This window comes from Pelmatolapia mariae, linkage group LG5, assembly GCF_036321145.2.
Source record: "Pelmatolapia mariae isolate MD_Pm_ZW linkage group LG5, Pm_UMD_F_2, whole genome shotgun sequence".
Classification (NCBI taxonomy): Eukaryota; Metazoa; Chordata; class Actinopteri; order Cichliformes; family Cichlidae; genus Pelmatolapia; species Pelmatolapia mariae.
The window spans coordinates 38,518,733-38,542,009 of NC_086231.1; the positions used below are offsets into that span (position 1 = coordinate 38,518,733).

Consider the following 23,277-nt stretch of genomic DNA (forward strand, 5'->3'; position numbering starts at 1 on the left):
GTTTCGGGTAGCGTTGAGGCAGTTGCCATGTTGCAATGAGCTTAGCTTCTGTCTTGCTAGCTTGCACTGCGCTCAGTGGATCTGCGCTCGACAGTGCAGCCTAGGCGGAGTAGTCGAACACAGATCCACTGAGCGCTCAACACAGACAGCAACGTCAGAAGAAAAGTTGATAAAATAAATTAAAAATTTTGTATTGTTGAATACATATGCGTACCGAACCGAAAGCACTGTATCGAACAGTTCAATACTGATACATGTATTGTTGCACCCCTAATATATATATATATACAATTATAATCAAACAATGTCTTTACACATGGCCCGCATACTGCAAAGAACGACGGCCCTCTGGTGGCCAAGATCTGGTTTACCAGAGGTGGCCAACACATGGGCCAGCACAAGACCACTTTTCTACTCTCCTGGATTACTCAAAGTGCTCTATACAACATGCCACATTCACACACTTTCTCTAAACTGTCTACTTCCTAACTAAATTCATACTCTTGACATGCAGACTGGAGAAGCCAGGGATCGAACCACTAACCTTCCGACCAATAGATGACCTGCTCTACCTCCTGAGCTACAGCCACCCAGTGGTAACCATGAGTAAACCCTCACTAGGTTTTGGATAAAGTGTACACTCACAAACCTGTCAAACCTGCATTTGAAACATTGGCTACCATAGCAGTATAGTATTGCAACATGGCATTTGGGTCTTCTAAATAAAATAGGAAAATAGGAACATAAATAGTGCATCATTGCCGAACCTGGCCCACATCTGGTTGACATACACCCTGCCATGACACCAGTCAGTCAGAAGTGCTGACTTGATGCCGGATCCAGGCCAGACCTGTTTTTTTGGTGTATGGGCCACATACACCAAACCACAATCAGGCCAGATATGGCATGCCATAGCATAAACGGTGGTGTCATTGGCAGACCTGGCACACATCTGGTTGACGTACACGCTGCTGGCAGGCTGGTACACTCATCAAAGTCTGATATCTTCTCCGTGCTTCTCGTGGAACTACTGGACCAGCAGAGTGCATCTTTAGATGGATCCTGCCTGTTGTCCCTGGAGCTCCCATGACACTTGATCCCCCGCTCTCAGCATTCTATTTAAGGCTCTGATATCTATTCTGTATGACTTAAAGCAGTTATGACATGGTCTGATTTTCTCAACCAATAAAGGAATATTTAATATATCAGTCTACTCTTTATTCTATCAGAAACAGTTATCACAGCTCGTACATTTTCTTTTTACACATATATGTAAGCATTGAGCCAAATGTAATAATGCCAACATACTGAACGAACAATATTTGTCTCTTATATATAATACACCTATATATACACTGTCAAAGATACTTGTCTTTGAGTGAAGATTTAAGGTGATAGGACATATAAATAACTGCAACTTGAATCTTTACTGAAGCTCAGTATTAGACACAGAGTTAAAACTCACTGCTGTAATAACAAATAATGATTAATATAATAATAACTTTACTGTTGACCATATTATATTTACATTACCACAGTGAGATGATTTTAGTCTCATGAACAACATTAGCTAATTGATATTTACTAGCTAATCTTAAAATGACTGCTCAGTACAGAAATGAAGCCCAACAATCATGTTTTTACAGTCCCGTGGTCTCAGCCTCAGATACTCAACTAATAAAACAAAGCACATGTAAAAACAAACAGATGAATAAAAGAAATTTCTCCTTCATTTCTTCAAACAGCTGTGCTGCTCAGGTTGCTTGGCAAGCTGAGCAGTGTGGTGGAGGCTAGACTGTCCCATTTCACAAGCCTCACACTTCCGGCCTTCTTGGTCTTCCAAGGACCCGGCCCACGTAGACCACAAAGGCCGGGTCCTCCGAATGATGCAGCCCCTGAATTGGAAAACAGCCCATATCTCTTGGCTGGCCTGGGAACGCCTTGGAGCAGGAGGAGGTGGCTAGGGAGAGGGAGATGTAGGCTTCTCTGGTTAGCCTGGTGCCCCCGTGACCTGGGTCCAGATTAGCAGAAGAAAGTGGAAAGATGGATAAAATATTTAACTTGATATTATATTATATATATATCGTATTATTTGAATATATGGTATCACCCAATGTAAACTGTAGGTTGTAAATAATTTACAATGTATTTTAATAAAGGAAATGTTCAAATCGTCATTCAGCCTATTCCACTTTCAACTCAGCAGCATCCATAAACAGTAGGGGATATAATTATTTGTTCCACTGCTGAATTTTAAGCCTGTTTATTTATAATAAAAAAAAAAACCAAGTCTCTAATTTTTATGGTAACATGGTCATTTTATTTTAACAGAGAGAGATGGAAAATTCCCCACCCCCTGAAAGACAAAAGAAAAGAAAAAGAAGTCCATGATTTGCATGTCATTAAATGAAATAAGTATTTAAGCCCTAAGCAAAACATAACTTAGTGCTTGGTGAAGGAATGAAGTCAGGGTTTTAATATAAGTTATTTGACGCTGTAATAGAGAATGTGAATTCCATCGAACACAAATATTGCTCACCTGTCTTTGCAGGTTCTCAGTTCTGAATGGCTGAGAGATGAAACGTCATTAAAAACAAACAGTTGTTAAGACTGTCAGCACTCACTTAATAACGCTCTGGTTCTGAACTTTCTACAGCTACTGGAACAAATCAATTCATTCTATATTTGTTGCGTTTTTCTTTAAAATGATGTAACACGCTTTCGAACTTCCTCCTGGGAAACGAAGTTTTATATCTAAAACACTGTCACCTAACGTAATGTGGTAGAATCCATATGTACTTCAGTTCCCATAATTCATACAGTGGCACTTCCTGGATACGTTACACGTAGAGACAGGATTGTGTTCAGACTTTCATAGTAGAAGTGTACTTTTAAACGACGGCTTTTCTGACTTGTTTTATGTGTGCATACATGTTATTCACCCGTATTCGCACACAGGCATGTTTAGTGGGAGTATAATGAAGCCACAGTGGCGCGTGTTGCTTGTTTAGCCTCATAGCTAAGCTAAGCTACCTAGCCAACATTAGGACTAGCGAACACGGACGCGTTTTTGTTTATGTTTACTTTTTTTCAAGATGTACACTTTATTATCTGGATTATATAAGTACATGTTCCAGAAGGATGAATACTGCGTTTTGATCCTGGGACTGGATAACGCCGGAAAAACGGTATCAAAGTGATGTTGTCTTATATAATTGGTTAACTGGGTTATGCACATAGCACTGAAAGCGGTGTTATGTTCTCTTGTTTAAATTAGCTTTGTGGTCTGTCACTCTCTTTGTCTCAAGAAATCATGAACAGTAAATAGGACAAAACCTAAGTTACAGAACGGATTAACTTACCTGGATGATTGAGCTAAATAAGTGGGTAAAAAAATTAAAGTAAATGACAGATATCAATCTGGCCATTAATGGAGCATAAACAATAAGAAATCACTTGTGAATGTGCCCCTCTAAAGGGGTTAGACTGCCTGAATGAACTGCATGTCCCACTTGATCCTATCAAAGACAAGGATACTAGCAAAAGCGAAAAAATCAGGCAGCAGAAAGAGAGAGCGTGATCGTCTGTGGCCACCACCTGCAAATGAGCTGCCTGAAGTTTAGCTAATTTTGTTTTACACATGCACAGATACTTACACAGTGCTCTTCAACTGAGTAATTCACCAGTCTAATGGTTGCTCGCATTTTCTCTGTCTGTAGACTTTCCTGGAACAGACCAAAACAAAGTTTAGTAAGAATTACAAGGGGATGACTTTATCCAAGATCACAACTACAGTTGGCTTGAACAGTAAGTGAATGTAACAGTGTTAGTGTCGTGCTACGCTTGCATCATCATGAACTCCTTCACAATATTCTACTGCCTTGTCAGGTAACAGGAATCACTTGCTTTTTGAGTGTGTAATTACTGCTTAACAACGAAAAATGATTATTAGTTCTTTTTTGATGAGTAACTGCAGGAATTAATTGTAATTTCATATTTTAACCGTTATGGTATAGAAAAACCTAATATGGTGTAGCTGAAGGACAAATCAATGCAATTATGTAATCTTTCATGTTCTAATGCTACCTTCTTTCTAGTTCACAGAACGTTCTTGATTTAATCTGCTGATCTATAACATTTTTGGGAATCTCTTACTTTCCTTTACAGTTGGCACAATTGATGTTGGCAAGGCTCGTCTAATGTTCTGGGATTTGGGAGGTCAGGAGGAGCTGCAGTCTCTGTGGGACAAAGTGAGTTAAAAAAGAGGAATTTTTCACATCCTCTACACTAACATAGATAGTATTTCTATTTTGAAGATGTAATGTTTTCACTGTGTTTAGCATGCATAGACTGCACCTGGACAGGCCACACAGATATATTTGGCAACACCTTTTACCACCTGCAGAGGGCAGTTGTTTTTGTCTACATTTTCCAAGTTGTCCAAGGGATTTTCAACAGAGCCTTTTTAAACATGCTAATACTTTCAAAAGCATATTGTTTTTCTGTTTACACACAATAACAGAATAACAGATTTCTTAGAAAAATATTTCCAGGTTCGATATTATTAGCACCCTAAAATCTGACTTTTTGTTTGAGCCAAAACACAAATCACTAGTGTCCAATGATGTGTTTTAACTTTGTTATTTTGAAAGCTTGTAAAATCCAACTAAAACATAGGGTTATTTTCTAATTTACTCAGAGTATTAAAATATCAGGCAAGGGTTGGAGCTGTCACTTGAGAAAGCATCATGCCAGAAACAAAAGAAATCAGTTTAGACTTGAGAAAAAAAGTTGTTGTGCTCACAAAGCAGGAGATGGGTATACACAATGACCATAGCATTTCCACGTTTCAAGAACTGGAGCCAGAACTATCACAGAAAAATTCAAAGAGAGCTTAACAGTACAGAACAAGCCTTGCAGAAGTAGGAAGCAAAAGATTTCAAACTCTGGAAGTAAAACTAATGAGAGATGTGCCAAAGACCCTTGAACAACTGTCAAGACACTAAATGACTTAGCAAAGTCACGAATTGTAGTCTCAAAGAAGACAATCACTGGGACCCTGCGCAGGAATGCAGTGTGAAGTTGCACACCAAGAAAAGTCCACTTCCGCAGAAGAGACACCTTGAAGCCAGACAGTATGCTAAGGATAACATGGAGAAACATTATGCATACTGGAAGCATGACCTGTGGTCAGGTGAGACGAAACTACAGCTCTTAGGCCCTAGAGATGCTGCTTATGTTTGGAGGAAGAAGGTAGAGGTATACAACCCACAGAACACCACAGTTAAACACAGTGGTGGGAGTATTAAGGTGTGGGGATGCTTCAGAGTGTCTAGAACTGGAAATCTCATCAAGGTGAAAGGGATCATGAAGAAAGGAGGAAGATTTTGAAAGTAAACTTAAAGCAGTCGGCAGCAACATTCGGTTGTTGATTTATCTTCCAACATGACAATTAGCCGAAACATACATTGAAGAACTACTTCCAGAAAACCAAAGTAAACACTGGTCCTCTGGATGCAGTTCTCCTCCCTTTGTATCTGTGATCTTAATCTTTCACCCACAGCACAGAAGAGTGGGGATATTGGTCAACAGCTAAATTGACAGCTCCACCTTCAAACTTTCAGGTGTAGTGGAAACGGTCAGAATTTAAAATTGTTTTGGTCATGGATGTTGTTATCTGCAGACTAGAGAGGAGGGGAACCATTGTTATCATAGTAAACTGTGTTGCATCTTGAACATGGGATGGCTAACCTACACATCAGTGAAGGCCCTATTAATGCTGATGGATATATACCAGGGGTGGGCAATCTCAGTCCACGAGGGCCGGTGTTCCTGCAGGTTTTAGATGTGTCCTCGAACCAACACAGCTGATTTAAATGGCTAAATTAGCTCCTTAACATGTCCTGAAGTTCTCCAGAGGCCTGGTAACAAACTAATCATGTGATTCAGGTGTGTTGACCCAAGGTGAGATCTAAAACCTGCAGGGACGCCGGCCCTCGTGGACTGAGATTGCCCACCCCTGATATATACAGATGTGAAGGCCCACACTGTTGAGCAGGGGAAATCCTTTTCTTTTAAAGGTGTAGCAGTGAGTCTCCACACGTCCCAAACACAGAGCTGGAAGTGTACAAACTTGTTACATTTTGATGAAATTCTTAATTTCAGAATTTGACATGTTGTTTTTGTCCTGTTGTGTAAAATAAATATGGTCTTTAAATTACTTGCCAATTACTGCAGTGAATTGCTTTTCTGAAATGGGGTTTTACTAACCGCAGTATAGCAGTACTTTCAGGAATACAACCACCAACCCAAATATATATATGTGTATACATATATATATATATGTATATATATATATACATATATATATATATATATATATATATATACAGAACTGAGGGGATTGAACTACCAGAAGGCAACATTGCAGACATAGAGGACAGTTACAAGTACCTGGGGATCCCGCAGGCAAATGGGAACCATGAAGAGGCCGCTAGGAAAGCTGCAACCACCAAGTACCTGCAGAGGGTCAGGCAAGTCCTGAGGAGTCAGCTGAACGGTAAGAACAAGATCCGGGCCATCAACACCTACGCCCTGCCCGTGATCAGGTACCCTGCTGGGGTAATAGGCTGGCCAAAGGAGGAGATAGAAGCCACTGACATAAAGACAAGAAAGCTCCTGACCATGCATGGAGGGTTTCACCCCAAGTCCAGCACCCTGAGGCTGTACGCTAAGCGGAAGGAAGGAGGCCGGGGACTGGTGAGTGTCAGCACCACAGTCCCTGGACTGAGACAAGAAACATCCACGAATACATCACGAAGATGGCCCCAACTGACAGCGTGCTCAGTGAATACCTCAGGCAGCAGAAACCCAAGAAAGAGGAGGAAGGCGAGGAACCATCATGGAAGGACAGGCCCCTGCACGGTATGTACCACCGGCAGATAGAGGAGGTGGCTGATATCCAGAAATCCTACCAGTGGCTGGACAAAGCTGGACTGAAAGACAGCACAGAGGCACTAATCATGGCAGCACAAGAACAAGCTCTGAGTACAAGATCCATAGAGGCTGGGGTCTATCACACCAGGCAAGACCCCAGGTGCAGGCTGTGTAAAGATGCCCCAGAGACAATCCAGCACATAACAGCAGGGTGCAAGATGCTAGCAGGCAAGGCATACATGGAACGCCATAACCAAGTGGCCGGCATAGTGTACAGGAACATCTGTGCCGAGTATAACCTGGAAGTCCCGAGGTCAAAATGGGAGATGCCCCCAAGGGTGATGGAGAATGACCGAGCTAAGATCCTGTGGGACTTCCAGATACAGACGGACAAAATGGTGGTGGCTAACCAACCGGACATAGTGGTGGTAGACAAACAGAAGAAGACGGCCGTAGTGATCGATGTAGCGGTTGACAGCAATATCAGGAAGAAGGAACACGAGAAGCTGGAGAAATACCAAGGGCTCAGAGAAGAGCTCAAGAGGATGTGGAGGGTGAAGGTAACGGTGGTCCCCGTGGTAATCGGAGCACTAGGTGCGGTGACTCCCAAGCTAGGCGAGTGGCTCCAGCAGATCCCGGGAACAACATCGGAGATCTCTGTCCAGAAGAGCGCAGTCCTGGGAACAGCTAAGATACTGCGCAGGACCCTCAAGCTCCCAGGCCTCTGGTAGAGGACCCGAGCTTGAAGGATAAACCGCCCGCAGAGGCGAGATGGGTGTTTTTTATATATATATATATATATATATATATATATATGTTGTGACGTGTTTTCTTCTTCATGGTTGTATGTAGTACTACGCTGAATCCCATGGAGTCATCTATGTGATAGATTCAACTGATGAAGAGCGTCTGTCAGAATCAAAGGAGGCCTTTGGTGAGTAACCTTCTCTCTGTGTTATTTACTGAACAAATGGAAACATTGATATTTGTTCTGACATTCATGGTGCTGTGACAAAGCACTTGCCCACTTCCTTAATCCCTCCGCCAAGGAGGTCGTGTGTTTGCTAGTGTTTGTGCGCTCCTTCGACCTTCTGTCTGTCTTCATGATAGTTTGAAAACGTTTGTATGAATTCTGATAAAAACTGTGGGGTCATGTTAACGATCCATAAAAATTTGGCTTACATGCACCGATATCTTTTAAGGTAAACTTCATGATTTATTGTTCAAGAAGTGACAAAAAGCCTTAGAACATATAAACTGTGATTCTCACAAGTGGAAAATATAACACATAGAAAGTCCTGCATAAGTATTTAAAATATTGATCTCTGACCTCGTCTTCAAGATCAATAGATTAATCTGAAAGTCAAAATGACAAAACTATGCTGCTTGCTACAGTTGTTTGTATTGTCAACATATAGGTAATTATATTTGAGGTTTTTGGATCTCAGAACTCTTCTTCAGGGCCAAATAAGGTCAAAGTTTTTTAAAATGTCTGTGCTTCTATTTCCTTTGTTTGTATTGGCAACATTTAGGAAGTGACACTGGTGTATGGTGATTCTAAACATCATAGTTTGTATCCAAATATGTCACATTTGACCTCTGATCTCACTTTTACATTTCACATCTGCCTTTCTTTCACGTTGACCCCAAAATGTCTTATTTTTACTGTAATACAAACTTGTTAAAGTAAGAATATATACAAAGTAAATAAATAAATGGTAAATGGCCTGCATTTGTATAGCGCTTTACTTAGTCCCTAAGGACCCCAAAGCGCTTCACACTACATTCAGTCATTCACCCATTCACACACTGGTGATGGTAAGCTACATTGTAGCCACAGCTGCCCTGGGGCGCACTGACAGAAGCAAGGCTGCCGGACACTGGCGCCACCGGGCCCTCTGACCACCACCAGTAGGCAAACATGGGGTTAGTATCTTGCCCAAGGATATTTGGCATGCAGCCAGGAGGCAGCCTGGGATCGAACCACCAACCTTCTGGTTAGTGGCTGACCTGCCACCTGAGCTACAGCCACCCCACAGTACAGTACTATTCCTTTAAAATGCCGTGGTGGAGGTTTCTTGTTTCTTTGTCATATCTACATGTCAGATCATCAAACACATTTTAATATTAACCCAAGGAAATAAGAAATGAAGTTTTTGAATGATGATTTTGTTTATTAAGGTAAAAAAGGTATTCAGATCGACCCTGTGTGAAGAGATCATTTCCGCCTAAACCTTATAACTAGAAATGCAGTCATAACGGTTACTATAAACATCTCAATATATATAAGCCCTATTATGGAAGTCTGTAATATATGGCCTTACACACACACACACACACACACACACACACACACACACACACACACCCTCAGGTTGTCTTTGTTAGGCCTTAATTGTCCTTTGCAGGGGCGTAAACAACAAAGCAGAGTGCAACAGCAGTCTGCATGTCTTTTGGCAAAGAAGAATAACAAGCATAAAATCATTTTAGGTTATTTCCCCACCATTGTCACAAAATACCATCAGAGCATTCTGTGCAAAGGATAAACTGTATAATTATTTGGAGACAAAACATGTTATGGAGCCTTCAGTTCGTCCAGACCAGCAGTCTGACAAGAGCAGTCTGAACTTTAAGCCTATCCCAGCTACTATAGGGCGAAACACCGTGGACAGAGTGCCAGCAGCAGAGACAAACAACCATTCACACTCATATTTACACCTATGGACACCAGTTAACCTAACTCCACTAAGTGAATGTCTCTGGACTGTGGGAGGAAGCCACACAGACGCAGGGACAATATGTCTGATATTACGATCAGTTTGAAGATCTGAAATGTGTGACAAATATGAGATGAGAAATTAAGGAATCAGAAAAGCTGCAGGTACTTTCTCAAAGTGCTGTATTATTGAATCAGTGATTGATCTCTCTTCTGTTCCAGAGAAAATGATCAGCAGTGAGGCACTGGAAGGCGTTCCACTCCTCGTGCTGGCTAATAAGCAAGATGTACCGGTACCTGGACTTTTCATTCACACCAAGCCAGTCATTCATTCATTACATGTGCACTTTAATGTGCACGTGCACTGGTATTCAATACCTACTGCACAATCCACTTCGTATTGTCTCTGTCCTATCTTTGTGTATTGGACATAGATATAGTTAGTAATAGTATCTTTTTATCTCTTAATTTTACCCAAATTTAGCGAGTTACTATTTATTTGTAATTTCTAGTTTTATATCTCTTGGAGATGTATTTTTATATTCTTATAGATACACCATGGGGGTGCTTGGGGTGAAACAGCATTTCAGGACGCTGTACACTGCGTGTGTGTCTTGAACTTGGTCACTGCCTTCAGTCTTGTGTATGTTCTTTTTCTCAGAACTGTTTGTCAGTGCCCGACATTAAAACAACCTTCAGTGATTGTGCTCCAAAGATTGGCAAGAGAGACTGTTTAGTCCAGCCTTGCACTGCTCTCACAGGGTAAGACTACAACAGTTTTAAATGATGACTTTGTTTGCAACAGCTTGCTGTCACACATAATGCAATGTAGCGTGTGTTCAACAGAAGCTAAGCTATGAAAGTAATTGTTGTGTTTTTATTTGATTCAATTACACTGAATGCAAATTTGCATCAATTTAAGTTTATGATCACATCTGTTAATAGACAAGGACTGCCTTTAAACAATTCAAATAATCACATTGCATCAAACGTTTTCTCACATTTAATTACAGTCCCTTCACTTAAAATGCTAAAACAACCACAATGTGGTGATTTCCAAATATCAAAATCCTAAATTTAATTGGAAATAGTCAAAAGACCTTTTTGTAATGTTTTCATTTCATTTTCAAAGTGTGCCAGAGGTTTTTAATGGTTGACAGGTTTGCACTTCCAGCAGCATTAATGAGGTCTGCACAGATGCGCAAGTTCCCCATGCCAGGATCAATAGCAGAAAACTATACCATCACAGATTCTACTGAACTGTAAGATGGATGGTCATCCTTTTTTAACAAGGGTGGATGTTTCAGAATGTGCTTGCACAGCCCACAGGACAGTCTTCTCCTTTTCCTCAACCCAACTTAAATGAGCTTGAGGCTCAGAGAAGACATTAGCATTTGTTTTTGTTTTTTTAGTTGTAGAGTTTAAAGTCACATTAGTGGATGCAGTGGATTTCACAAGTAATTCTCAGCAAATGCAGTGATTTCCACTTTGTCTGTCATGTCTGTTTTTAAAGTAACGTAGCCAGAGAGCCTGAAAATCCTAGCAGTTTAAAGTGCTTTCAGCCTTGTCCTTTCTGTAAAGAAATATTTTGCACCGTTTTGAATTCAGTCCTCGTTGTTTACTGTTGTCTGCTTGCAGACTGGTGAACTGGCCCATCTTCATTTTTCAAAGACTCACCTTTTTCCAGCCAGTCATGTTATTAGATCATTGCTAAGTAGCTGCTGTTGGTCCGGGCAGCAGCTACAGCAGTATTAAATTCAAAATGAGCATATATTAGGAAATGCCTTAGTTTTAACGTTTCATGTGTTTTTGTATTGCTTTCAATGAAATGTTAGTCTTAAATAATTTCACACTCTATAGATGTTAAAAGAAATATGAAACGATCTGCTTGTTCCATACAGGGACGGCGTGAACGAAGGCATTGAGTGGATGGTGAAGTGTGTGGTCAGAAACATTCACCGGCCACCGAGACAGAAGGACATCACATAAGATGTTTGTCATCTCTCCACTGTGATTTTGGACGAGTTTCTCCTTGAGGACATTCCATGTGTTAAGCCCTGGAGCTGATAACTCTCACCTTGTGTTTCCTGTGACTCTTTGGATTTCTGCTTTTTGGACTTCATTATAGTATTTTTATCAACAAACATAGATTCAGATGTACTGTGAGCAGACGTCTGCCTGTTTGTGCCTACACTTTTTGAAGGTGTGTCGTTTACTTTTACTGGGATCAGTGCTGCAGCATCTATATGGAGCACTTTGAGTGCACAGAAACACTGACACATTAAATATACAAAGCATTGATGGGCACTTATCTATTTTTTCACACTATCAGATTCAATAAACAATGATCCATGGTTTTTTGATGAACTTAATGATACTGCAGTATTCCATCATTAGAACCTTTAACATATAAACAGTTTACATTTAGCTAGGCTGGTCTCTCTTTTTTGTCATTAGGCATAAGACAGGAATTATTAGTTATTGATCCGTGCTGTCCTTACACAATTTTCAACATTTGAAAACAGTGACTGTAAAGTTAGTTAGCATCCACTTCTGACATTGGGAAGTTGCTTTTTATGAACAATTCCTAATCCTCAGCTGGTTATGTGCCTGTGTCACAGTTAAAAACAGAGCTGTACTATACTAGTATTGCCCAGTTGGTTCCCACAGGTAAACTTTATTTTTTACATCAGTCTGACAGAGCAATCGGTTTACTAGTGGACAGTGCACTCACTGTTATTTTCAGGGTTCAGCTGCTGGCAACCAGCCACCAAGACCCTTTTCTCTCTGCCCCCTGGCCCACTTATCCGATTGCTGTTATGGCACTTCTGTCAGTCAGCTGCTTGTCCAGTAAGTTTCTCATCTCATATTTGGATGTACTCGATTATCTCAGACTGCATGTGGAGGCGGTAGTCCTCCTTTTGTTCTCATCTGCAAGTTGGATGGTCATCCCAGCCAGAATGTGCAGCAGGTGGAGAACGAGTTAGTGCGCTGTTAGACTGCAGATCTTACAGGAGTCCTTTTCGCTTTTACAGTAACAAGTCAGAAAACATTTTTTCTCTTGGCACAATCCATTCATGATTTGCTAGCGGTACAGTGCACTTGAAAATGCATCTGCAGCACATTTACACAACTGTTTGTGTACAGTTTGATCCATTTTTATCTGTGCTGTCACCATCGTGAACTGTTAATTGTTGCCCTGACTTTTGCCAGAGAGCTTTATCCAGAAGTGAAATTGGGGGGGCATTGAAATTGAAACAGTTGAAATTGAACCACAGGATGAGAGACTAAGGTTACAGCTAATGATACTTCAGCGTTATTTGTCGCAACTAACTTGACCAATGGAGATAATAGTTAATAATGAGTCAAATAAGTGCACAAGCCAATCCTACCACAAATATGAATCCTTTGCAAACACTATTGCTCTTCCAGTACAAATGTGTATCAGTGTATTCAGTTTGATAAAGAGAATTACATGAATCAAACTAAGGCCTTCACAGTTACCACATCACAGCCCAATTGTCAAATGACGGGCGAGTTTGGACAGACAATTCTTTGGGAATAATGTTGTTCCTGCTGAAAGACTTTCAAAGACTTCGAGAAGCTGACCACATACTTCTCTGTGCTGTTTGTTCTTCTGGTCCCTGCTTGATGTGTTGATTTCATACCATAACTATCATTTATTTAAGTTAGACAAACATGTTCAAATTGTTCAGGTGCCACTTTAACTGTGATCATGGGATTTTTAAATCTTTGCATGCAATATTTTTTCATCACTATGCATTTAGATTGCCATTACTATAAAAAGAAGAATTCTTGATGAATAAATGGGGACAAAGAACTTTTGATTTTTCCAGTCTGTAAATTTAAAATCCCAGTATTGCGTGCATAAAATTCATTTGGTCTAACTCTTGAAAGAAGAAAAAATACTTTTCTAATAGTTTCTTATACATGGATGTGGTTTAGCTCTAGCACCAAAAGGATCAAACATCAATTTGCAGGAATACTATAAATGATTCAATAAATCGATATGAAATTTATAAAGTCTGTATACAGGACACAGAAGTCTTACTAATCTCTGCTGAATCAATGTCAAAGCAGATATTTGTCATTCACTTTTTCTGCCAGTCGCTTATACTTTATGATAGATGATTCTACTAAATTTCTCATTTTAATAAAATATAATGTGTCATTTGGGATAGTTTAACATTCAGCTTCCTATCAGTCCTCATACTGACCTTCACAGCTGTGAAGGTAAATCTGTTTGTCACTAGCTCAAGAACCACAGCTATTCCTGTCATAATTGTTGATTCTCATTGCTGATGATCGCAAGGTTCAACACCATCAGAATCAATATCATCTATCTCAATATCACCTTTCTTTGCTTTTTGTTTTACAGGGTTTTTACATTACAGCTTAAAAAAAATCAAAAATACTTCTATCAACCCGATTCTTTTAGTCCTCAGGCTGGACAGAGAAGACGCTGACTCAGTGTATTCAAAATATATTCAATCACTTTATTCAGTAAAACCTTCCGGAAAGGAGATGTGCACAGCGCGAAGCCTCCTGCAAATCTAAAGCTTTACCGACAAGATGTGTGATATAATCTACACCCCCACTCCTGTCTGGCTTTCATGACCCGAAGGTCGTCTCCTGTTGTTATCATCTAGCAGCAGAAATATGAGCTACATTCTCTGAAAAGTCTGCACTAAAGACCCTGTTCATCACAGTCTCATGTCGCCAAGCATTCGAATAGAATAGAATTCAACTTCATTGTCATTGTGTTAGTAGACCTCTCTGCATTGAATCATACCTGTTATTAATCTCTGTCTCTCTTCCACAGCATGTCTATATCCTGTTTTCCTTCTCTCACCCCAACCAATCACAGCAGATGGCCCCGCCCCTCCCTGAGCCTGGTTCTGCCGGAGGTTTCTTCCTGTTAAAAGGGAGTTTTTTCTTCCCACTGTCACCAAAGTGCTTGCTCATGGGGGCTCATATGATTGTTGTGTTTTTCTCTGTATCTATTATTGTACGATCTGCTGTACAATATAAAGCGCCTCGAGGCGACTGTTGTTGTGATTTGGCGCTATATAAATAAAATTGAATTGAATTGAATCATTGCACATGTCACAAGTACAAGGCAACGAAATGCAGTTTGCATCCACCCAGAAAAGTGCTTTAGCCATAATATAAATATATTACAAAATATATATGTTAGCAATAATATAGATATATAGATATATTACAGAGATGGGTCTGTTATAGGTATGAGGGTACAAAATATGGGTCTATTATGGGTATGTTACAATGTACACGGTATGAAGGTATGTTATGAATATGCTATAACTATATGTACAGGCTATGAACAGGATATAAATATGAAAACTACAGAAATATGAACTATGCAAGTTATAAACAGTTGTAGAATTATAATTATCGTATTGTACAGAATGATTGTCTATACAGCATTTACAGCAGTGCAGTTAAGATAAGTGTAATATGTGGCTCCTGTAGCGCCTCCCAGAGGGCAGGAGGGTGAAGAGTCCATGTGCTGGGTGACTGGGGTCTTTGATGATTTTCCCAGCCCTTTTCAGACACCGCTTTCTGAAGATATCTTGTATGGCAGGAAGTGGTGCTCCGGCGATGCGCTGGGTAGTTTTCACGACCCTCTGCAACGCCTTCCGGTCCGAGGCAGAGCAGTTCCCATACTAGTTTGTTACACAGTTGGTCAGGATGCTCTCGATGGTGCAGCGGTAGAAGTTCACCACGAGAACAGGTGGTTCTTCCTCAGAGTCCTCAGGAAGAAGAGGCGCTGGTGAGCCGTCTTGACCAGCTTGGAGCAGTTGGTCGTCCATGTGAGATCCTCGGAGATGTGGACTCCCACGAACTTGAAGCTGCTCACACGATCCACAGCCGTCCCCTTTAATGTAAATGAGTGGATGTGGGTCAGCATTCCTCCTGTAGTCCATGATGAGCTCCTTGGTCTTCTCGGTGTTGAGCAGCAGGTTGTTTGTGTCGCACCACTCAGACAGACGATCCACCTCCTCCCTGTAGGCGGCCACCAATCACCGTGGTGTCATCCGCAAACTTAATGATGGTGTTGGAACCATCGGTAGGTCTGCAGTCATGGGTGAAGAGGGAGTAGAGGAAAGGGCTCATCACACAGCCTTGTGGTACACCGGTGTTCATTGTGATTGTAGATGAGCAGTGGTTATCCAGCCGGACATGTTGGGGCTGGTTGATCAGGAAGTCCAGTAACCATTTACACATGAGGGAACTGATGCCCAGGTCTGTCAGTTCCCTGATGAGTTGTGAGGGGAGGATTGTATTGAATGCTGAACTGAAGTCTATAAACAGCATTCTGGCATAGGTGTTGTTATTGTCCAAGTGTGAGAGGACAGAGGGCAGCGCGATAAAGACTGCATCCTCTGTGCTCCTGTTCTGACGGTAATGCGAATTGGTGGGGGTCCAGGGTGGGGGGGGAGACAGGATTTGAAGTGTGCTAGGACCAGCTGCTCTAAGCACTTCGTAATGATGGGGGTGAGGGCTACTGGGCGGTAGTCGTTGAGGCTTGATGGGTTGGAGTTTTTGGGTATTGGGACGATGGAGGTGGACTTAAAGCAGGCCGGTATCACAGCGTGGGCCAAGGACAAGTTGAATATGTCTGTCAATTCAATTTTATTTATATAGCGCCAAATCACAACAAAAGTCGCCTCAAGGCGCTTTATATTGTACAGTAGATAGCACAATAATAAATACAGAGAAAAACCCAACAATCATATCATATGACCCCCTATGAGCAAGCACTTTGGCGACAGTGGGAAGGAAAAACTCCCTTTTAACAGGAAGAAACCTCCGGCAGAACCAGGCTCAGGGAGGGGCGGCCATCTGCTGCGACCGGTTGGGGTGAAAGAAGGAAAACAGGATAAAGACATGCTGTGGACGAGAGACAGAGATTAATAACAGATATGATTCGATGCAGAGAGGTCTATTAACACATAGTGAGTGAGAAGGTGACTGGAAAGGAAAAACTCAATGCATCATGGGAATCCCCGGCAGCCTACGTCTATTGCAGCATAACTAAGGGAGGATTCAGGGTCACCTGGTCCAGCCCTAACTATATGCTTTAGCAAAAAGGAAAGTTTTAAGCCTAACCTTGAAAGTAGAGATAGTGTCTGTCTCCCGAATCCAAACTGGAAGCTGGTTCCACAGAAGAGGGGCCTGAAAACTGAAGGCTCTCCCTCCCATTCTACTTTTAAATACTCTAGGAACAACAAGTAAGCCTGCAGAGCGAGAGCGAAGTGCTCTAATAGGGTGATATGGTACTACAAGGTCATTAAGATAAGATGGGGCCTGATTATTTAAGACCTTGTATGTGAGGAGCAGGATTTTGAATTCAATTCTGGATTTAACAGGAAGCCAATGAAGGGAAGCCAAAACAGGAGAAATATGCTCTCTCTTTCTAGTCCCTGTCAGTACTCTTGCTGCAGCATTTTGGATTAACTGAAGACTTTTCAGGGAGTTTTTAGGACATCCTGATAATAATGAGTTACAGTAGTCCAGCCTGGAAGTAATGAAGGCATGAACTAGTTTTTCAGCATCACTCTGAGACAGGATATTTCTAATTTTAGAGATGTTGCGCAAATGGAAGAAAGCAGTCTTACATATTTGTTTAATATGTGCCTTGAAGGACATGTCCTGGTCAAAAATGACTCCAAGGTTCCTCACAGCATTACTGGAGGCCAAGGTAATGCCATCCTACTGTCAGCCAGTGTTGGTCAAGTTACTTGAAAAAAGTAATCAGTAACTAATTACTGATTACTTACCCCAAAAAGTAACCCTGTTACTTTACTGATTACTTATTTTCAAAAGTAATTAGTTACTTAGTTACTTTTTAAAAACATGATTTACAACCTGAATAGGTAATAAAGCGATAGATCTTTCAGCCCAATTCTACTTTTTCTGCATAATCAATCATATAAAATGTAATCAAATGAAAAAGTCTCTTTTTAAAATTTGTTTTATTAGTTTTAATCTTTTAACTTTATGCATCAAGCAAAAATTAAATTATATGCAACATTCTCTGACTGGAAGAAATTTGTTTAACATTTAAACCTATTTTCTGCACATTCCAGCACATAAAATAAAATAGGTTTTTGTGTTTACACTCAGTCTTTCAAATAAATGCAAGTGAAACACAGCAGAAAATAAATAAAATCAAAGACTCAGCGGTCCTGTTGCTCTATTTTCACCTGTATAGCAGGAGTGGGACAGGCCGGGGTTTGCCCTGGTGCAGGCATGCCGCAGTGGTCAGTGGAAGGATACGGCAGTTTCTCTGTGAATTTCCCATTCCGTGGTAGCGTACTCGGTGCTTGCTCAGAAGTTAAGGGTTTTTTTCGCTGTAAAAAGAAGTTTTCTTCCCACCTTTTACGGAATCAAACTCAAAGTGAGGTCAGTACTTCCACACTTTAAACGCTGCACGGTCATACTCTCTCCCGCACTCGATATATTATCCATTCTTGATCTGCACACAGCTGTTGCCACGAACGTCGCACTCGCTTACGTCATTGTCATGAGACACTCACAAAAAAATCACGGTTTTAGTAACGCAGTAATGCAGCGTGCTTACGGGAAAGTAACGGTAATCTAATTACCTTTTTTGCAATAGTTACTCGTTACTTGAAAAAAGTAATCGGATTACAGTTACTGCCCATCTCTGCTGTCAGCACTCCTGCCAGCTCCCCAGAAGACACTCTGAGAACACGCCCGGGGATGCCATCAGGACCTGCAGCCTTGTGGACATTAATCCTGCTCAGCACCGCTCCTACATCGGTGGGGGAGAGAGTCAGTGGGTGGTGGTCCGGCGTCACGTCTGCTTTGGTTGTAGTTGTTGGGTTCCCTCACTCAAAACGAGCATAAAATTTGTTGAGCTCGTTGAGGAAGGAGACATCAGAGGATGCGGGGGAGGGTTTGGTGTTCCTGTAGTCTGTAATGGTCTGGAATCCTTGCCACATGCGTCAGGGGTTGGAGTTGGAGAAGTGTTCTTCTACCTTCGTTTTGTAATGGTGTTTGGCTTTTTTGATGCCCCCCTTTAGCTTAGCCCTGGCTGTACTGTAGGCGTGTGCATCTCTTGACCTGAAGGCAGTGTTGTGGGCCTTCAGGAGGAGACGAACATCCCGGTTCATCCAAGGCTTCTGGTTTGTGTACATGGTGATCCGTTTCTGGGTGGTGACACTGTCTGTAGTTTTGGAGATGTCATCCAGTACAGATGAGGCATACGGGTCCAAGTCTGTGAGTACCGAGGTGTAAGGAAAAGCGAGAGATGGTCCGATTGTCCAATGTGGGGGAGGGGTGTTGCTAGTGGTGCAACGGATCAAAAATCTCACGGTTCGGATCGGATCACGGTTTTAAGTCACGGATTGGATCAATTTTCGGATCAGCAAAAAAAGAAAAAAGACAAAAATTTAACATTTACTTATTTACTTATTGAAGTATTTTTTGCCTGTTAAAAACATTTAACTCAAGACTCATTCCACGCAATTATTAAAAAAAAATTATGGTACAATATAGGGCAGTACAGTCTTTGTATCTACCATTCAATTCAATTCAATTTTATTTATAAAGCGCCAAATCACAACAGTCGCCTCAAGGCGCTTTATATTGTAAGGTAGACCCTACAATGATACATACCGCTCATTATATCACACTCTGCTGTGATATAATGAGCCGTCACGGTCACGTAGCTTTCTGTTGCCCTGGAGGTCCACCCATTTGTAGTAGTTAGGGCAACAGAAGATGCCTGGGACAGTTCAGCCACAACTTAAATCTTTTCCTGCTCATACATGCTTGGAACAATCTTGCCACTAAAGTGGACGCGAACGGGATATCATAGCGTGGCTCAAGCACGTTCGTCATAGTTTAAACCCCTTGTTTTGCACAACGGAATACGGCCTCCCGTCTGCACACTAAACACCCCAATAGCTTTTGTAATAGCTTTAGCCCGGTCGGATTGGGCAGCAAAGGGCTGCTTAAATACCGCTCCTCCTCTGCTCCTCCACTTGGACCGCTAGCACTGGCCATAACTATCGCTTGACAAACCCACCACGCTCACCATACACATACTTTTTTTTCTTTTTTTTCGAATCTTCAGATCACGTGCGTGCCGAACCGTGGAGTGGGATCGGTTCGGATTACGGATCAACCGTGATCCGTTGCACCACTAGGTGTTGCTTTGTAGGCTCCAGCCAGGTTGGAATAAAGTCGTGTCCCCTCTGGTGTGGCAGGAGACATGTTGGTGGAATCTGGGGAGGACTGTCTTTAAGTTGGTGTGGTTGAAGTCGCCAGAAACAATAAAAGCAGCCTTGGGGTGTTTAGTCTGGTGTTTGTTAATGGCTGCATAAAGTTTTTTCATGGCCAACCTAGCATTAGCATCAGGGGGGATATACACTGCAGTGAGTATGATAGAAGTGAGTTCTCTGGGGAGATAATAAGGTCTGCATTTGACCATTAAAATGACCTAAAGCACAGTGTATTAACCCTCAAAGGTGGCCTTTAATATACTGGCCTGTTAGTAAATGCATAAAACAGAGCACTTAACAAATAGGCACTTGGATTATATTTTATAACACTTCCCACTTAGCAAGTTAAGCAGAAAAGGGAAAAAGTCAGTAGGTGAGCCATTACACCATGAGATTCATTCAGGTTTGGTGTTCAGTACGAACGGTAAAAGCTGTCTCTCACATTTCCTGGTCAAAACTGACTTCCATTGGGTAACAGGTTAAGTGTAGTGGTAAAAAAAATCAGTTCAGCAGTCCCTGTTTCAATTATACTGAGGGGTGTGGGGAGGCCAATCCATGATTAATATTCTTCCATTGTGTCTTTTTCTATCCAGGTATGCTTTGACTGCACAACCAGTGTATTTGGGATCTTTGACATGGGGAAAAATGAATCAGATACTATCCAGATGATATTGTATGCTGGATCAACATTTAATTATACTTTTCTGTATTCATAATTCCATAAAATTTGCAGAGACAGCCAACACCATTAGCTGGTGTGTGGATGAAGTGTGGGTTTGTCACTCCATAATACCTGTTGCCACTAATTTTTAGTCAAGCTGTATGTTATTTTTAAGACTGGTGCAAACATTTCTCTAAAACTGGTCAGGGACAAGAACTGTAGTGAAAGGAGAGAAAAAGCAGCCAGTGTCCAAAGAAAATTCTTGAAAGACATTCAGAAAACCTGGGGAACTTTTGATTAAGGTCACTTTGAAAATTGCAATAAAGTCTGGTTCTTTAGAAACAAAATATGTAGAAAAGAGGTGTGCCTCGTGACTTTTGTATAGTTCTGTATAGAAGGATGAAAATTAGTATGACAGACAGTGAAAGATGCCCTCTTCCCAGCCACCTCCTCTAGTTATCTGAGGATACATCAAGGCATTTTCATGTCTCTCCGGTAGGTCCTGGTTCTGCCTCAAGGCTTCTTCACAGCAGGATTTGCATCACCGTAGGAAGTATGCATGTCCCTTAGGGGAGAAAGTCCTTCACTTTTTAGTTTATACTTCTTGTGTAGTCGAGAAGTTTTTATCCGTGTTTGGACACGAAACTCCGTGTAAAACTACTGAGATGACCGCGACGCCACGCTGCCCCTTTGTCTATAGCCGGGACCAGCTGCTGGGGCTAAGACAGCACAGCCATGAGATCCCTGCGGTGATCAAGAGGAACTACCGCGGCTGCAGAGCCGGGAAAACACGAAGACTGAGGAGGAAAAGATTCCGTCCTGCTCTCCCGTCTGTAGTGACTGGCAATGTCAGATCGCTGGTTAATAAGATGGAGGAGATCGCGACGCTAACAAGGACAGAGAAAGTTTTCCGAGAATGCAGTGTTATGTGTTTCACGGAGACATGGCTGCACAAAAACATCCCGGACCAGGTGGTGGATATAAACGGATTTACGTGTGTGAGAGCGGACAGGGATCCAGGCAGCAGCGAGAAGAAGAGGGGAGGAGGACTCGCTCTCTATGTTAACAACCGCTGGTGTTCCCCGAGTCACGTTAAGGTGAGGATGGCTGTGTGTAACAAACACATCGAACTGTTAGCAGTCGGTCTTCGACCATATTATTTACCGCGTGAGTTTTCCCTCGGCATTATCGTCATTGTTTACATCGCCCCTGATGCCAGCGCGGCGCAGGCGTATGACGTCATCAGCTCTGCGACAGCGGACCTACTAAATCGTAGTCCCTCTGCGTTTGTGGCTATAACGGGCGATTTTAACCACACGAACCTCTCCACTGTTCTACCTACATTCAAGCAGTATGTGGACTGCAAAACAAGAGACAATAAAACACTGGCCTTTTTTTATGCCAATGCCACTGAGGCATACACCTCCAGCCCTCTCCCTCCTCTGGGCAGGGCTGATCACAACCTGGTCTACCTCCAGCCCCTTTACAGACCTGCCGTTCAGAGACAACCTGCAGCCACAAAAACGGTTACAACATGGACAAGGGAGTCGGAAGAGACTCTGCAGGGATGCTTTGAGTCAACTGACTGGGATGTTCTTTGTGATTCCAATCAGGACAATATTGACAATCTGACAGGCTGTGTAACAGATTATATCAACTTCTGTGTGGCTACTGTGGTCCCCAAAAAAACCATTCTGTGCTTCCCCAACAATAAGCCCTGGGTTACCAAAGACATCAAAGCAACCATGAACAAGAAAAAAAGAGCTTTCAGAAATGATAAGATAAGATAACCTTTATTAGTCCCACACGTGGGAAATTTGTTTTGTCACAGCAGGAAGTGGACAGTGCAAAAGTTATGAAGCAAAATTAGAATAAAATAAGAATAAATACAGTACACAACTGTACAGAATAGAATAAAATAAAATACTATATACAGTAGAATAAAATAGAATAAAATATACAATAAGATAAAAATAGAATACAAATGCTATATACAACTGAGTAAAAATACAGCGATGCCAGAAAAGATTATTGCACATTAGTCTTATTGCACATGTGTGGATGTGTGTGTTTGATCAGTTAAAGTCTTTGTTGCGGAGTCTGACAGCAGTGGGGAGGAAAGACCTGCGAAATCTCTCCGTCCCACACCGTGGGTGCCGCAGTCTCCCACTGAAGGAGCTGCTCATTGCTGTCAGAGTCTCCTGCATGGGGTGGGAGATGTTGTCCAACAGGGATGACAGCTTAGCCGCCATTCTCCTGTCACTCACCACCTCCACTGGGTCCAGAGGGCATCCTAGAACAGAGCTGGCCCTTCGGATCAGCCTGTTCAGTCTCTTCCTGTCCCCAGCAGAGATGGTGCTGCCCCAGCAGACCACACCATAGAAGATGGCTGAGGCCACCACAGAGTCATAGAAGGTCTTCAGGAGTGGGCCCTCCACTCCAAACGACCTGAGTCTCCGCAGCAGGTACAGCCTGCTCTGCCCTTTCCTGTAGAGGGCGTCTGAATTATGAGTCCAGTCCAGTTTGTTGTTCAGATGAACACCAAGGTACCTGTAGCTGTCCACAGTCTCAATGTCCATACCTTGGATGTTCAGTGGTTGCAGTGGAGGATGTTTGTGCCTGCGGAAGTCTACCACCAGCTCCTTGGTTTTACTGGCATTGATCTG

The 23,277-nt window shown here is 42.0% G+C and overlaps 1 protein-coding gene across 1 annotated transcript; it reads left to right on the forward strand.

Annotated features, from left to right (window-relative positions):
* The first annotated feature begins 2,827 nt into the window (after positions 1-2,827).
* Positions 2,828-14,731, forward strand: arfrp1 (ADP-ribosylation factor related protein 1). The gene is made up of 7 exons (XM_063474967.1): positions 2,828-3,188; positions 3,720-3,807; positions 4,168-4,250; positions 7,789-7,870; positions 9,875-9,945; positions 10,314-10,414; positions 11,554-14,731. The coding sequence occupies exons 1-7, from the start codon at positions 3,096-3,098 to the stop codon at positions 11,639-11,641; spliced, it is 606 nt and encodes a 201-aa protein (XP_063331037.1). The 5' UTR covers positions 2,828-3,095; the 3' UTR covers positions 11,642-14,731.
* The last annotated feature ends 8,546 nt before the right edge of the window (positions 14,732-23,277 follow it).

Bases quoted from the DNA above. Each gene is read 5' to 3' on its own strand.
- arfrp1 (XM_063474967.1), top strand. From the start codon at position 3,096: ATGTACACTTTATTATCTGGATTATATAAGTACATGTTCCAGAAGGAT. The intron at 3,189-3,719 runs GTATCAAAGTGA...CTCTGTCTGTAG, and splicing joins TGGATAACGCCGGAAAAACG to ACTTTCCTGGAACAGACCAA. The intron at 4,251-7,788 runs GTGAGTTAAAAA...GGTTGTATGTAG, and splicing joins TGCAGTCTCTGTGGGACAAA to TACTACGCTGAATCCCATGG.